Source organism: Epinephelus moara, chromosome 4, assembly GCF_006386435.1.
Source record: "Epinephelus moara isolate mb chromosome 4, YSFRI_EMoa_1.0, whole genome shotgun sequence".
NCBI lineage: Eukaryota > Metazoa > Chordata > Actinopteri > Perciformes > Serranidae > Epinephelus > Epinephelus moara.
In genome coordinates, this window is record NC_065509.1 from 9,449,688 (window position 1) to 9,465,721 (window position 16,034).

The following is a 16,034-nucleotide window of genomic DNA, read 5'->3' on the forward strand; positions in this document are numbered from 1 at the left end:
GTGTGTGTGTGTATGTGTGTGTGTGTGTGTGTGTGCACAGTAATTTGGAGTGAATTGTGTTCCAGAACACACATGGAGCACATTTTAAGCTAAAAACATCAGGTTCCATCTCAGCCTTTTATCCCTCTGCTCAGTACAACACTAATGGCGAATCTGAGCGGTATCATGGATTAAAATCCAGTTTCTTAACAGAGCTTCAATAAAACTGTTCCAATTCACGTGTGCAGGTGTGTGCATAAAAGCACTTCTCTTTCAGTAATCAGGGGAATATACGCACACAAAGACGCACTTGTAGTTCGAAGGCCACTTCACACAAGGTTCTTGAATTCAGATGAGCGTGGTGTTGAAAAGGAACACACACACGCGCACACACAATTTGCAATTTAAAGGATGCTTTTGTGGAGTACCATGTGATCAGTCTTTTGATCGGTTGTTCACTCCATCCATCCATCCATCCAACCTTTCATAGGACTGTTTGTCTGTCCTTGTGAATCTAAATAAATTGATAGAGATGGGATGCAGCTGAACTACAGACGTGAGCTGAACTTGTCGAGCTAACGTTGAGATATCTGGACATTTATCAGGTTTGTTGATTTCGGATACTCTCTGTCTCTACCTCTTGTCATAACTACTTTACAGCTTGTTGCTATGCCATCTGGTTTCCATGGTGATGCCTGATAAAGGATGACCTCGTACTGGATGACCTTCCTTTTCTGACTGTGGGTTCATCATTGCATGTGTGTGTGCTGGTTAGTGAGTTGTGTGCTTGGCAGTCTGCGTGAGACTCTATGTTGGCATGTCTCTTTAAAGTCAGTGAGTGTTGTAGCTTGTATTTTATTGTGTGTATGTTGTAACTGAGTGTGTATCTGTCTGTCTGTCTGACTGTATGGTGATAATGAATTTGGATTGAGTGTTGTTATGGTGTGTGTGTGTGTGTGTGTGTGTGTGTGCAGTATGACAGGTCCGGTGCAGGATTCACACAGGCTGTCTGTGAAAACATGGACAGAGGAGGAGAGTGACCGAGCTGACAGCACACTGAGCAGGTACACACACATACACACAGTCATACACACACGTTCTCAGTCGTATGTGTGGTGCTGGTTCCTGACCTGTACGTACGCAGGGTTAGCTCAACTGTTCAGCTCTACTTTGTATCGTATGAGATATAAGACAGTATGTGTAATTGTGCAGTTATGTAACATGAGCATCTTGTGAGAAGCTACAATTGTTAACTTTTATAAAAAATAACTTTGTTATTTTGCTTAAACTGTCACTGTATCCAGACGGTAGTATGTATGGCAGATAATAAGTGAAAAAAATCATGTTCCTGTTCCCCCACTTTGTGGTTCTGATGGCATTTGGTAGAATCTACGGGGCTGAACGGTCGGTGGGTGGTGCTTCATCTTGGCTCAAGTGTTTCCAATATGGTGGCTGGGTTACAAACTTTCTCATTTCAGTGCACTGAAATAGGTTTCTGAAAACATCTGAGGTGAGAAATAGACAATGCAGTGACAGAGTCTTGATTCATATGTGATCAGCGCTGCCTAGTTTCAAAGCTCAGTTCATGGGCAGTGATTAACATGATTGACAGATGTGTTGGAGGCTCATCAGCTCTGACTGGTTTTGTTTTTTTTAAGTGTGATGTAGTTGATTCTAGGGAATGCCAGTAAAAGTTGCAGGATGATGAGGAGGAACATGATTTTTTTTTTTTTTTTTTTACAGACTATCTGTCACATGTACTTCTTCAGAATATGAGACAAAGTTATTGTCATAAACGTTTACAACTGCAGCTTCAATGTAGGTGTCTGTCTCTCATAGTTCATAGTAGAACTTTCAGTTATATTGCATGACACTGGCAGCAGGTCAGCCTATGTAATTTTGGATTACAAACTTATGTAACATGTTAAAAAAAAATATATATATTTTGTTAAAATATGCATGTTTTACCGGATTTATGTTTTGTATTTAAAGCTGCACCAATTAATATTTTTATATTTAAGCGATACTAAAGATTTTTTGAAGTGGAGTTGCATGAGGTACCCTAGGCGGTATATTATAAACAGATGGTGGTCAGTATGCCATGTTTGGAGAAGCAGACTGAAGTACTGCCATGGAGGCTGAGCAATGTACTGCTGTGAATGGGAAACATACTTTAGCCATCTAAAGAAATGTTCCATGTAAGCAATCAATATCAGTTTAAGTGTACGCTATATTGAAAGTATTTTCACCACTTTACCTTTGCGCCAGACAGCATTTCCAACAGAGAACTGAAGCTATTATATCGCTCTCTTTAACGCCAGAGAGCCATTGAGAAAAACAGTGATTTAACATCACTGAACATAGTAGTGGCTGGTCTACCCCTGCCTTGAACATTTATTTTGTGTGTGTGTGTGTGTGTGTGTGTTATTGTTTGACTTTGGCGTTTAAAAGGGTTTGTTCAGAAAGTCACACAAGAGTAAGTAAGTATAATTTATTTATATAGCGCTTTAGGTCTCAAAGGGCTTCACAAGGGCAATATACAACAAGAAAGGAATCATAAAGACAAAGTGACTATGTGAGCCACATTGTGAAAAGTGTATCGCTAGCAAAACCCTTTGCGCACACACAAGAAAAATAGAATTCACACTGCACAACACCAGCAGCTGCACTGCCCAAGATTTACATCAATAATAAATAGATGTTCATTTATATGAATATACACACATATATATATATATATATATATATATATATTTATATATATCTACATATATATTCAGAAATGCTGTTGTCTTGATCATTCTTCATACTTTCAGCTGATGTGACAACTCCATGTTTTCTCTCCAAGTTTCACTCTGTGTAATCTACTGAATTATTTTTTTATGTGTTTGTGGTGTGTGTGTTGGGGTTTATGTGAGTAGAGCGCAGTCGATGTGCGATGACACCTCTTCAGAGCTTCAGAGAATGGCGGCCATTGATAGAAGAGATATTAATTCCCAGAATTCCTTGCGTGGGCGAGGTGCTCTGTCCAGGTATGACAGCTGGCTAATCTACAAGTTGATTTTAGATCTTCTTAAACATTCAAACGGATGTATTCAGACTTGATTTTTTTCCGGTGTGTGACGTCAACTATTGGAAATAGGTAAATTATTGGTGCCCTACATGTGTGTGTTTCCCTGTCCTCAGGATAGTAAGAATGGTGGTGACTCTAAGAGAATGGGCGCAGAAGAGTTTGGTTGAGGAGACAGAGCGACCGGATTCCTTCCTGGAACGTTTCAGAGGTCCCACCAACACGGACATACAAGCCCCGCCCAGCAGGTTCAGCCACAGCCACACTGGCTCTGATACAGAACATGAGATCAGACGCTCCAGACGCAAGTAAGACAACAAAAAACAGACACAATGCATACACATTAAAGCATCAATTTTCATTTACAGATAAATTTGTCTTTCGTTTTTTATTACCCCGCTCTGTCAGGAGGAGGAAGTGTCACGTCGAGGTCTTATCGCCATCTGACGATGCATACTACTACTGGCTGATGGTGATTGGTGCTGCTGTATTTTATAACTGGACCCTACTTGTTGTCAGGTTGGGAACTATTACTATGCCTGTTCAACAAAACTATGGCAGTTATAGCACTTACTGTACCACTATGAATCCTATTTCTTGGGCATGCCACCAACTAGAACTTCACACAGTGCTGCTGTTTTCAACAATTAAGTTCTGATAAACTGATAAACTGTACACTACCTGCCCAGAATGTTAAAATTAACAGCAGAAAGACAAAGTTAGCAACTAGTTGGTGATCATAGTAGAGCGTTTAGAAGCTAAAGAGCCAGATATTTCCTTCAGGACTTGGTAGATATGTTAGTGTCTCTGTGTTTCTGTAGGGCCTGTTTTGATGAGCTCCAGATGAGGAATGTGTTGGTGTGGCTGGTACTGGACTACATCTGTGATGGAGTCTATATCCTGGATATTGCTGTTCGTCTCCACACAGGTACTGAAAAAACCTGTGGAAGAAGACTAGAATTTCTGTTACGTCATGAAAATGTTTGATAAAAAATTCTGAGGCACCTACAGTCATTCATTTATCTATTATATATCTGCGAAGGTTTCTTGGATCAAGGCTTGATGGTGAAAGACGTGCGGCGTCTTAGAGAAACCTACGTGCGAAGATTGCAGTGTAAAATTGATATCTGCTCCATCCTTCCAACGGACCTCCTGTACTTGACCATTGGAGTCAGCTACACCCCTCTTCTTCGATTCAACCGGCTGCTGCGCCTGCCACGTCTCTTTGAGTTGTTTGAACGTACAGAGACACGAACAGGCTATCCCAACGCTTTCCGCATCTGTAAGCTGGTTCTGTACATCCTGGTGATCATCCACTGGAACGCCTGTGTGTACTACAGCTTCTCCAAAATCCTCGGACTGGGCTCAGATACTTGGGTTTACCCCAATGCATCAGATCCTGAGTTTGGCTCCCTGACCAGAAGTTACATATACTGTCTGTACTGGTCCACACTGACACTGACCACCATTGGAGAGACACCTCCTCCTGTTAGAGATGAGGAATATCTGTTCCTCATATTTGACTTTCTGGTAAGTCCACAGCAAAGGTGTGACCTTAGCTGATATTATCTTACCTTGAGTGATGTGGATCCCAGTTGTTCCAGTGTATCAAAACAGCTAATACTGGTATTTCTGTCCTAGGTCGGTGTTCTGATTTTTGCCTCCATTGTGGGTAATGTTGGAGCCATGATCTCCAATATGAATGCCACGAGAGCAGCCTTTCAGAGTCGCGTAGACACCCTGAAACACTACATGCAATTCAGGCATGTGAGTAAGGTGCTAGAGCAGCGCGTCATCCGCTGGTTTGACTACCTCTGGACCAATCAGAAGACTATAGATGAACAGGAAGTACTGAGGAGCCTGCCCAATAAACTGAGAGCAGAGATTGCTATTAATGTTCACCTGGACACACTTAAGAAGGTAAAGACACAATTTAACCTAATTTAATTTACTGCTCTAAGCCTCTTTCTTCATAAATACAAGGTATTTATGTAAAGATTAAATTCCATCGCTCGAGGTTGCCAGGAGTTGCAATACCACACACAGGACCGAACGTTGTTGCTAACAAAATTTAATTAGAAACTTAACTGTTGTTAATAATTGTTGCTTAATTTTACACTGTCAGCAAATACTGTTTGTTGAGTCATGAATGTCATGGGTGGCTGTTTTATATGTAAGCTCCTCAAACATTATTGTTGTGTCCATGTGTTTGTGTTTGTGTGTGTCTGTGGATATAGGTGCGTATTTTCCAGGACTGTGAGGCAGGCCTCCTTGTAGAATTGGTATTAAAACTTCGGCCGCAGGTTTTCAGTCCTGGAGACTACATCTGTAGAAAGGTTGGTATTACTTTTACTGGTACTATTGGAGGACAAATTATCTGTTGCTACTGCTGTAGTACTGAACAGGGTGTCCATTTATTCTAATAGAATAGTTGGTCACCCAGCACATACACCAGAAAACATGGCCTTGCTTTGTACTTTGGTGCCCATAATGCGTATACATGGACCCACTTGTAAAAACCTCACTCCACAGCACTGCGAGTGGTCAGAAACTTCACAGGTTACTTCCCAAGACAGTTTTTTATCAAGACCTTTACATTTACTGTTGTTTCTAGCCTGCATTACAACTACTATATCTAAAGTAGTGCAGGGTGTAGCACTAGTAACCCTGGTGGGGACTGCCCATTGTTCCAACAGCTCATAATTTCAAAGCCCCAATAGTTTGAAAAATGTCCCATTAGCTCGAAAGGCCATTTGCCCAACGGCCCAGTATTGCAAAAACAAATGTGCATTGCGCCAAAGGGCTGTTTCTCTGTCAGCACTCTCCCAAACAGAAGCACGTGGCTAATTATTCTGTAGCATGACATCATCTGACCTTTTACCATGGCAAAGGCCTGACCTACTCTTGTCTGCCTCTGACTGGCAAGTACTCATTGCCTTTGTTGGTTGGGTAAGGCAATCAAATGCAGAGTAGGATGGGTTATGCCTTCGCCATTGTATATATCATTCTGCATCTTTGTCTTCGGGATAGTGGGCTGTTGGATTAACGGCCTTTTGATCCAATGGGACATTTTTTGGACTACTGGGGCTTTGGAATTATGAGCCATTGGAACGATGGCATAGCACCACACTAGACTACTAGGCTAGTTTTCAGATGTTGTGCCTTTCTGATGAAGGGACAGTATTACTGTTAAAAATACTGATTTATGTTGTCTCTGTGTTTTTCCAGGGAGATGTGGGAAAGGAGATGTACATAATTAAAGATGGGCAGCTGGCAGTGGTGGGGGAGGATGGAACCACCCAGTTTGCTGTTCTGACATCAGGAAGCTGCTTCGGAGAAATCAGCATCCTGAACATCAGCGGCAGCAAGATGGGGAACAGACGAACAGCTAACATTCGCAGTCTGGGATACTCTGACCTGTTCTGCCTTTCCAAACAAGACCTGATGGAGGCGCTCCAAGAGTTCCCCCATGCCAGGGCCCAGCTGGAGCAGAGGGGACGGGACATCCTGCGGAAGGAGGGGCTTCTAGAGGAAGTAAATGTATCGGCAGGGGAGGAGCTCGAGGAGAAGGTGGAGAGGCTGGAGACTAGTCTGGATCGGCTCCAGGTCGGTACCAATTTGACTGCTACTGCAGCTGTAGTCTGGGGCCGTTAGTGGCCGTTTTGGTTAAGGAACGGGAACCAGGGCGAGTGAGACAGGATCCGGAATTCGATGGATGCGCCTTTCCGTCAAAATAAAAGCACCAAGCTAATAAAAATGCGGTGAAACTTTTAATTTAAAGAATATAATTTACAAGAAAAGCCCCAAGCCATTAAGTTAATCGATTTTCTTACACCCCTCATCACCCCAAACCGATGGTGCGCCAGAATTTAAAGTTTTACTTTGGTGAACACTTTTACTTTGGTGAATTTGGTGAATTCCGCATCCGCTATCTAGACCGGAAACAGATTCCAGACAAAATTCAGAGTGAATAAAGAGCCTGGTGACGTGAGGCTACTGCAGCTGCTGTTGGTATTAATGCTGCGTTTCTTACAGTCATTACAATAATGACAATAATGAATGATAACTTTGTTTTTAGACGTGTTTGGCTCGTCTGCAGAGTGAGTTCAACTCTTCCCAGCTTCGACTGAAACAGCGAATCACAACCCTCGAACACAACATCACCACAGTGGGAACAGGCAGCGGGTTCCTGTCAGACGCCGATGGCAACGAGAGTGTTTCTGGGGGTGACGGTGTGCGCAGTGAAATCAACATCCGGCTCTGAAGGATGTACTATGGAGAAAGCACATAGAATTGATAAGATGACGAAATAATTTAAGTGTTTCTTTTAATTATTTGTAAAAAAAAAGAAAAAGAAAAAAAAAGAAGAATTACACAAGAAAACACCAAAAACCTTTCATTTTGTTTGATGTTATATTTGACATAATTTCATGTAAAATGTGTTTGTATTTCATTTTGAAGCTTTCTTAATGTCTTTTTGCTTCTTTACTTTTAAAAACTTTCTCACAGGTTTACGAAGTTTTTAAAGGAAAATAAGAACATATTAGTGTGCACTGAAATCATTATAATACTAATAAACTTTATGAATATAGCTTTATGTAAATGCACACTATATAAAATTGTACAGGAAAAAAAAACGTTAAACCAACAAATAAATTTAATGGTTGCAGACACACAATTTAGAATTTTTTTTTTTTTTTTAAAGACACATTGAACCTTTTACTAACACTTTAATGTAACCAATACACTGCTATGGAATATTATTAGGTACAACAAACAAAGAAAAAACAAAACAAAAACTAACTAACCTTTCCAGTTGACTTGTCCAAACATGTATTCAGTTATGTCTTTTTCCACTAGGGGGCCTAAAATCTCCATAAATACAACTGAATACTTTCCTGCTATAGCTGAATATGACACTTAGATGCTTCAGAGCATGAATTAAACTCATTCCCACACACTTGTCATCCCTCATAACTGCATCAAGCTATCACATGGCATATAAAGTTTTTAAGTTTAAAGGAATACTTCAACATTTTATGAATGTCGAACTCCATTAATTTCAACCATTTTCAGCATTTTCTGTCACAGGTTTATTGTTGTCTGTTGTTTAAAATAATAATATTATAATAAGTTTGATAAAACTTGTAAAATACGAACAAGTAAGTTTGATAAATCACATTTTATTCAGTATATTTCTATTTTCATTGCAGTAGTTACTGGGTGTGAACTGCCGCAACAAATGCAATCACCTTCATGTTTAACTTTCTTCACCATGTCTTTCTACCAAAAATGATTTGCGCTGGTTGGCTGAAAAAATATTAAAAGGGGTACATCTTTTGAAAAAAAAAAGTTTGAGAACCACTGGCCTATTCATTCGATTTGTAAGTTCTCTCAAACTCTCCCTTTTGAAAATAAAAATTTGTAAAAAGGACACTTTTGGCGACTACTGACTACTGATAACTGATAACTGTTCGCCTTACAACCTTACTGAATGCACATAAAAGTGATGAAACAACATAAGCAATTTAATTTTACACTCTGTTTTTACTACTTTGCTACCCCAACTCTGACCACTTATTTTTAGCATGATAAATGACACTTTGGACACAGTTACTTCATAACCATGAAAGGCTGCGTGTGTGTGTGTATGTATGTTATTAACCATGTTGTACCGCTCTAATGTGGCCACTGCATGCTCTGCAGCCATGACAGTAAATGACTTGGGACCAAAGTCCAACAGCACATGACTGCAAGATTTCAGGAAGTGACTTTTAAGGAACCTGTGGAAAGAGTGAGAAATCACTGAGTTAAAGGTAGAAACATACTGTTTGGTTCTGTAGCTTCCTCTGTGCTCTGTGCTTCTCTTACTTTTACTCTCACTTCTTTCTCTTTCTTTTGTTAATCTTTGTTTTTGTCTCACTCTGTTTCCTCTTGGAGTCTCGTTTATTTTCCTCTCTCAGAAGTCTGTGTGTGTTCACAGTCTTTCCTTTTTTTGTCTTTTATCTTTCTGTTCCAGTTTTATCTCTGTAGTCATATGATAGATCTAAAAGATAGAATGTTTTTTTCTGTTCCTCATGAGGATCTTTGAGTGTGTTTTTATCTGAGTGTTTCGTGTGTGTGCATGTGAACACATGCAGTATATTGACTGTTACTGCATGCATGCGGACATGTTTGTGTATGAATGTGTGTGCGTGTAGGTGCGTGTTTCAGACATGGAGATGAACTTTGTGTTGCTGTGCGTGATGCTAATAGCCAGTGTGACACATGCGTCTGCTGCAGCTCAGGTAAGACCTGCTTTTATTGCATTTATTTATCTTGTAATGAACTATGTCTGTTACTCACTGTTTGGAAAAGAGAGGTTATTGATGTCAGCACAGGTACACATGTAAACACATATAAATCATAAACAAACAATACAAAAAGGTAGATAAAATGAAATCCCCCATAATAAATGTAGAGACATTGGAAAAGAGTACTATTAAAATGTATTTTTTCAAAGGTTCAGTTTTTTTTTAGGTTTATGGTTCTGTAATTAATAAATAGTTCTTAATTATATTTTTAAATTATCATGAAAAAATATGATTGGCTTGAAAATTCAAATTATTTACATACACTCATGCCAAAAAATGTAATGGGCTGATCAAATCCTGATCCACCTCAGGTGTAGTGATCATATCAGTACTATTGTTTATTATTTGGACTTTCTTTAGAACAGTGTAAAAGTCAGCTGTTTAAGCTGTAGTTGGTAACTTAAAACAACATTTTGCCGTGTATTTGCACGGCACTAAATGAGTATTTCAGAAACATACTTTAGTGCACTGTTCAGTTGTAAAATAAGAAGGCTGGTTTGGCAGGTGGTGCGTAGCGTTTCAGTTGACCATTACCAACATGACGGCCAGGTCACAAACTTTCTCATTTTACAGCTAAACAGTACACTAAAATATGTTTCTGAAAACATTTGAGAAGTAGACTGTAACAGAATCTTGATTCATATTTGATCAGAGCTGCCTAGTTTGGCAGTTTGATTGCAGTTCACGAGGCATGATTAACATGATTGACAGCTGCGTTAGACACTCCTTAGCTCTGATTGGCTGTTTTTTGTAGATTGTAGCAAGAAGTCATTAGAAGCAGGAGGAAGAGGAGGAGAGGGGGGACATGATTTTTTTCCCAGACAGTCACAGACCATCTGTCTCACGCTCCTTCTTTTAGAATATAGTGACAGTTTCAGTAAATATGACACAAAGTTATTTTAGTTTTAAAGTTAAAAGCTCAAGTAAAATTAATTCTATGGCTTCATATTTCATGGATCAGGTTTCTTTATTTTCAAATCAACCAAAACACAATAGCACTTAATTTTTTATTCCCACAGACTGACTTCATAATGGAATAATTCAATGTTGCATGTGGTCAGATATTAGCCTTCAAGCATGAGTAGTGTCAAAAATGTTGCTTCCCCAAGCAGCAACACTTGTATCTAGTTTTAATCAGGGTCATACACCACCTACTGCTCTGATATACATATGCATATGAATTACAGATACAATTATATGAATTACAGGTGAAATTGTCAGCATATTCCCTGTAGCTTTTATGGTCTCCCTCCTGAATGATGTCCCACTTCTTTTCTTTTTAAACATCCTCTATATTCTCTCTTCAGCTCATATTGTTCTTATTTTTCACCTCTTTCCTAGGTTTTTCCTTGCACATGATCATTTGTGATCATAGTATTATTATTCAGGCACTGTGGTTTTGACCTTTCACCTTCATTTGTTGCTTAACAGCTATGCATGTTATATAGTAGGTTGATATACTGTAGGTTTTATCATGTGACAAGTAACGTCCAGTATCTGTATGTGTATTCTAGCCAGGTATCATAGAGAGCCTCCTAATGGCCACCCACCAGCGTCCCTGGCTCTGGGGTGTCTATGTCTTCACTGTTGGACTTCCCATCATTCTCTTCATTAGCTTCATGTGGCCTGACGTGGTAGAGTATTTCTGCTTATGCACGTGTGTGTGTTATTGTTTAGCTTTAGAACTTTAAGAAGTTTAATGTGTCAGTGTGATTTAGTTCTCTAGAGACAAATAGTGTAGCTATAGTACAAGAAGTCATAGTGTGTGTGTGTGTGTGTGTGTGTGTGTGTGTGTGTGTGTGTGTGTGTGTGTGTGTGTGTCCATACAGAGGTTTGGGCCCCCTGATCAACAGTATTACTACAAGAAGTCTGATGATGCTCAGCCAGATGACCCTGAGTTCTCACAGCGGACAGAGGCAGTGGATATAAAAGGTAACTTTTTATTTTTTGATTATTAAAAGTAACAGAGGAGCTACAGTACTACTTGAGTAGTTGTAGTACTCCAGGTGATAGTTATGTTTTCCCATCTCTTCAGGAAAGGCTGACAGAGCTGCAACAAGGAGGAGAGACACTCATGGTAAACAGATGAAATCTGACTTAGACCTGAAGGTGAGATTCAACACATAATGTGAAGGTGATAACGGCTGATAATGCCATTATGTGATAACTGAAGGTATGAAAGCATATTCTGAAAGTATTGCTGTAATACAAAGAGGCTAAGAGGACCTGATGTGTGATGGAGTGAATATATTAGCTGGTTTCTAATCACAATGAACTCAATAATACACCACATGCTTGACTGAAGTGAAAGTAAAGAAGGCCAGCTCATCTTCTAGAGAACCTAAAATGTTTTGACACTGTGTAAACAAAACACCATGTTTGGTAATGAGGTCATGCATCATCTTGCAAAATACTGGAATACTAATAACACTGACTGGTAACACACACTACATGTGGGCAGGGCTAGTGTTTGCCAAGTTTAGCTCAGATGTCATCAATCCTTTAAGCATTATCCATTTAAGTTTCCAAATATTGTGTTAAAATCAGGAATCTAACTAAAAACCTATTTTTAAAAAGCCATTGACTTTGAGACAGGAGAACAGGAAGTGCAGAAATGCTACATGTTCTGTTTGTGTTTTAACAGCTGCGTCACTATGAGCAACCGTGACACATTCGCCTCGGTCTCCAGTATACACGGTCACTCATTTACCTGAACCATCTGTTTGTCTAAAAAGGTTATGATCCAGTAGGAATGTAGTAGAACCTGAGTCTACAAGATGACTGGTGGAATATCAATTCTGACAACCAAACACGCAACAATCAGACATTATAATGCTGGCAACAGTCTTATTTCAATATTTAAAGCTTACTTACTCGTCTGGATGGCTGGGGCAAAATGCCACTTATGTTCAAACCTGTTATTTGCAAAGTTCATTCTTGTCCCTGAAACTGTGGGTAACAAAAACTAATTGTGTGCATTTGTGTGTGTGTGTGTGTGTGTGTGTGTGTGTGTGTGTTTGTGCAGGATCGTTGATCAGTGCAACGACCTCAGGAGTGGAAAGCACCACTACAGTCAAGAAGACGCTGAGCAATCACATCTTTGGCCAGTCTAACTGATGACTGGATGAAACTACACAGTGTGAACACAGCGTCTGAGGACTGACAAATAGGCAAATCTTTTATTTCCAAGTATTATCATATGTTTATAAGTATTTCTCAATGTTCCCATTGATTGTATTATTCTTAGTGCACAAACACTGCCAAACAAAATACAAAATATGTTCTACCTCTGCCTCTAAGAGTATTACATTTGCAGTTGGAATAAAGGATTTGAACTCCCCAGCTTGTTTAAGGCTAGAGAATCTTTGTTGTTGTTTTGTTTTCTCATTAATGCTGTCAGGCTCTAATAGTTACATCCACACATACACAACATACTACAGCTGTTCATTAACTAAGATTTGCTAGATTGTACTGGATTTTCCTTTATCTCATGATCCTCATTATCATTGGGCATATAATAACAACTTGTGGTCAGGCACAGGCCCCCAGGAACTGCGCCATGCTTTAAAGCCAATTTTAATGGTCAAGCAGTGGAATTACATCCATCACGTGATGCAATTGGAACCAAAAATACTTATATTGTGAGAAAATGTAACACAAAATGATTAGTTTTACTTTAAGAATTTGAGCAATTCTGTTCAATAACATTTGGAAAGTGCAGAAGAGCCACACAGTTATATAATTTCATGCCCATTAAAGTTAGCAGCATGCTAAACCAGAAGTACTCAGCTCGGCTGCTGGAAGTCTTTAGTACGCCTGGTCTATGGGCCCAATAATGTGGAAGCTGCACCAATCATCCAGGTAATTTTATACGTGGCGGTTAAAGGTTTTTGGCTTTGTGTGCCACTGAATTTTATGAATGAACAGGGTCCCGCCTCCAAAGCTGTATTAAGGTCTCCTTATTCATTCATGGTTAGGTTCCTCTTACTTCCAGTTGAAGTTCCACTCACATCGCGCTTAAATCCTGCTCATTCCAAACACAAATACAGATACAGAAACAGATACAGAAACAGAAACAGAAACAGATATAGATACTGGTGTACTTGCTTATCCCCAGGCCTGTGGATTTGGAGGTTTTCCTGGTATAACTGAAATGACCCATCTAGATTTACTGTTGAAGCCAAACATAGTTTTAATATTTTGTGAAAGAAATAGACATAATTTGAATTAGGCTTACGTGCATCCTTGCCAAACATTAATAACATAATCCAACGCTCTCTAAGTCTGTACAGTAATCATAAAGCTACCACCAACACCTGCTTAGCTTAGCATTGCATCAGTGTTGGGCTCGTTTCTTCAACAATGTATAATTTTACTCATTACTCTTTTCAAAAGTAATAATATTACTTTACTTATTACTCCCTGCCAGCAGTAATTTGTCACAATACTTGTTGTATTACTTTTCTGTTACACCCCATAAAATTGGTAGTAAGTAACCTGTAGCTCAGGCTAGATAGCTTGCAAACATTTTTTTACCTGGGGTTTTCTGTTGTCTGCAGAGATGGGACCAAGTCACACATGTGCAAGTCTCAAGTAAGTCTCAAGTCTTAACCTTCAAGTCTCAAGTAAGTCCCAAGTCATTTTTTCTTGGGCAAGTCAAGTCATGTCAAGTCACAGGTTATGTCAAGTCAAGTCAAGTCCTGTAATAGGTCAAGTCAAGTCCAAGTCAAGTCACCTTATTATTGTAATTTTACCTGCAGAACCTGATCTCAATAAAGTGAAAAGACAAGATATAAGTAACTGTCAGTAAACATTGACTTCATCGCTGCAATGTTTACTTTGCAGGGACGACCCCCATGCATGCATGCGCGCGCACACACACACACACACACACACACACTAACCAAGGCAGCGGCCAAACTCACCCATTTAGCTCATTTAACCCTGTGTTGCTCGTTCATAAAACGTACAGCCGGTCTTGTGATGAACCGGTTGGAATGTTCGCTCACGTTTTTTGGGGTTAATGTTAGCAAATAAATTAGAAAACAAGTTCCACCAAACCGAACCAACCCCCCACCCCACCCCCGTATCGTATCAAGCTAACGTTAGTTAACTACCGACTAAACAGATAATATTAGCTAATTGACAAGCACTTACTGGGCAGAATGGCTCTTCATAATTGACAAGCACTTACTGGGCAGAATGGCTCTTCAAATGACGAACAAAGTTTGAAGCTATTGTCTGGCTGTCCGAGATGTTTATGCCGCATGTCTTGCACTGTGCTGTTCGTCTTTTGCCGTAATAATGGTAATTCCGAAANAAGCACTTACTGGGCAGAATGGCTCTTCAAATGACGAACAAAGTTTGAAGTCGTCATCTGGCTGTCCGAGATGTTTATGCCGCATGTCTTGCACTGTGCTGTTCGTCTTTTGCCGTAATAATAGTAATTCNCCCGAGTCTTTAACTTCCAAGTCTGAGTCAAGTCTCAAGTCTTTTATTTTTTGTCAAGTCAAGTCACAAGTCATCAAAACAGCGACTCGAGTCGACTCGAGTCCAAGTCACAATGACTCGAGTCCCCATCTCTGGTTGTCTGTGTCGGTATTTTCCAACTCATGGGGCAACATGTCATCCACCACGTATCCAACCACAAGCTTCATCACTTCTTTGTAGCCTGCAACTGTTTATGATTTAAATGCAGTTTTAGTTGTTTAGCCAGTGTAGGGCTACAGCTGACTTCCACAGCCGAAGAGGGCTTATCTTTAGTGTGGTGTATTTCCTGGAGCTTCACGTTGTTGTGCTGTCGGTTGTAGTAGCTGAATTGTTTCAGGCCGGAGGTTTGAGGTTTGTGGAAAGAGTTTTAGTCCAACTACCTGCAGCAGCTTAAGGTTAAGTGTTTCCAACTAGCTTGCTGCTTTGTGACATGCCTAGGCAACGCAACAATTAAAAAAACGAGTATGCTGATTTAACTGTTGTATGTCAAGTCAGTAGTGATTGTAATGACTGTAAAATTATTACAGAAATTTTACTAGTAATTAGCTACACTACTCGTTACTGGAAAAACTGATATTATTAGGTGTTACTAGTCACGCATCACTGTTAAACACTGCATAGCACAAAGACTGGAAATAGCTAGACCGTAACAAAATCCACCCAATAGAACCTTTAAGGCTCACTTCTGTAATTAACATATTTTTTGAACTAAAGAAACATGCTGCGAAAGTCGCACAGTGATGCATGAAGCCAAAAATGTTGGACTTCTCAGGTGTAAAATTACCCACATCTTCCACACTGCGAGGCCCATAGAAGAAGTGCACGAGAGACTTTCGCCAACTGGCTAGCCTCCTGTTTAGCTCTCTGCCAAGATGAATGGGGATAAAAGGATTTAACTGTGAGGCTGAAATGTTATCGGACTGAATAAATCAAATCACAACAGTGAAATGAGTCATTTAGTGATGGTAGTAAAATTAATAAAATAAGAAGGATCCACTGACATCTCTTTCCCAATGTAACGGAAAGTGTTTTTGGGTCTATTTTAACCTTGCACACAGGAGAGTGGTATCAATTTTCTTATCTAACTCTTGGCAAGAAAGAGACAGAGCCTATTTTCCAAAACAGCTGCTTTGTGTGAAGCA

General features: G+C 39.7%; 1 protein-coding gene across 1 annotated transcript; it reads left to right on the forward strand.

Annotated features, from left to right (window-relative positions):
• The first annotated feature begins 774 nt into the window (after nt 1-774).
• Nucleotides 775-12,742, forward strand: LOC126389448 (cyclic nucleotide-gated cation channel-like). Its single transcript, XM_050043156.1, has 15 exons — nt 775-1,043; nt 2,901-3,011; nt 3,166-3,357; nt 3,458-3,568; nt 3,871-3,977; nt 4,092-4,579; nt 4,691-4,969; nt 5,287-5,385; nt 6,278-6,655; nt 7,128-8,865; nt 9,250-9,336; nt 10,917-11,036; nt 11,232-11,334; nt 11,438-11,511; nt 12,428-12,742. Exons 1-10 carry the CDS (start codon nt 919-921, stop codon nt 7,311-7,313), a joined length of 2,076 nt encoding a protein of 691 aa, XP_049899113.1. The 5' UTR covers nt 775-918; the 3' UTR covers nt 7,314-8,865; nt 9,250-9,336; nt 10,917-11,036; nt 11,232-11,334; nt 11,438-11,511; nt 12,428-12,742.
• Nucleotides 12,743-16,034: the final 3,292 nt, after the last annotated feature.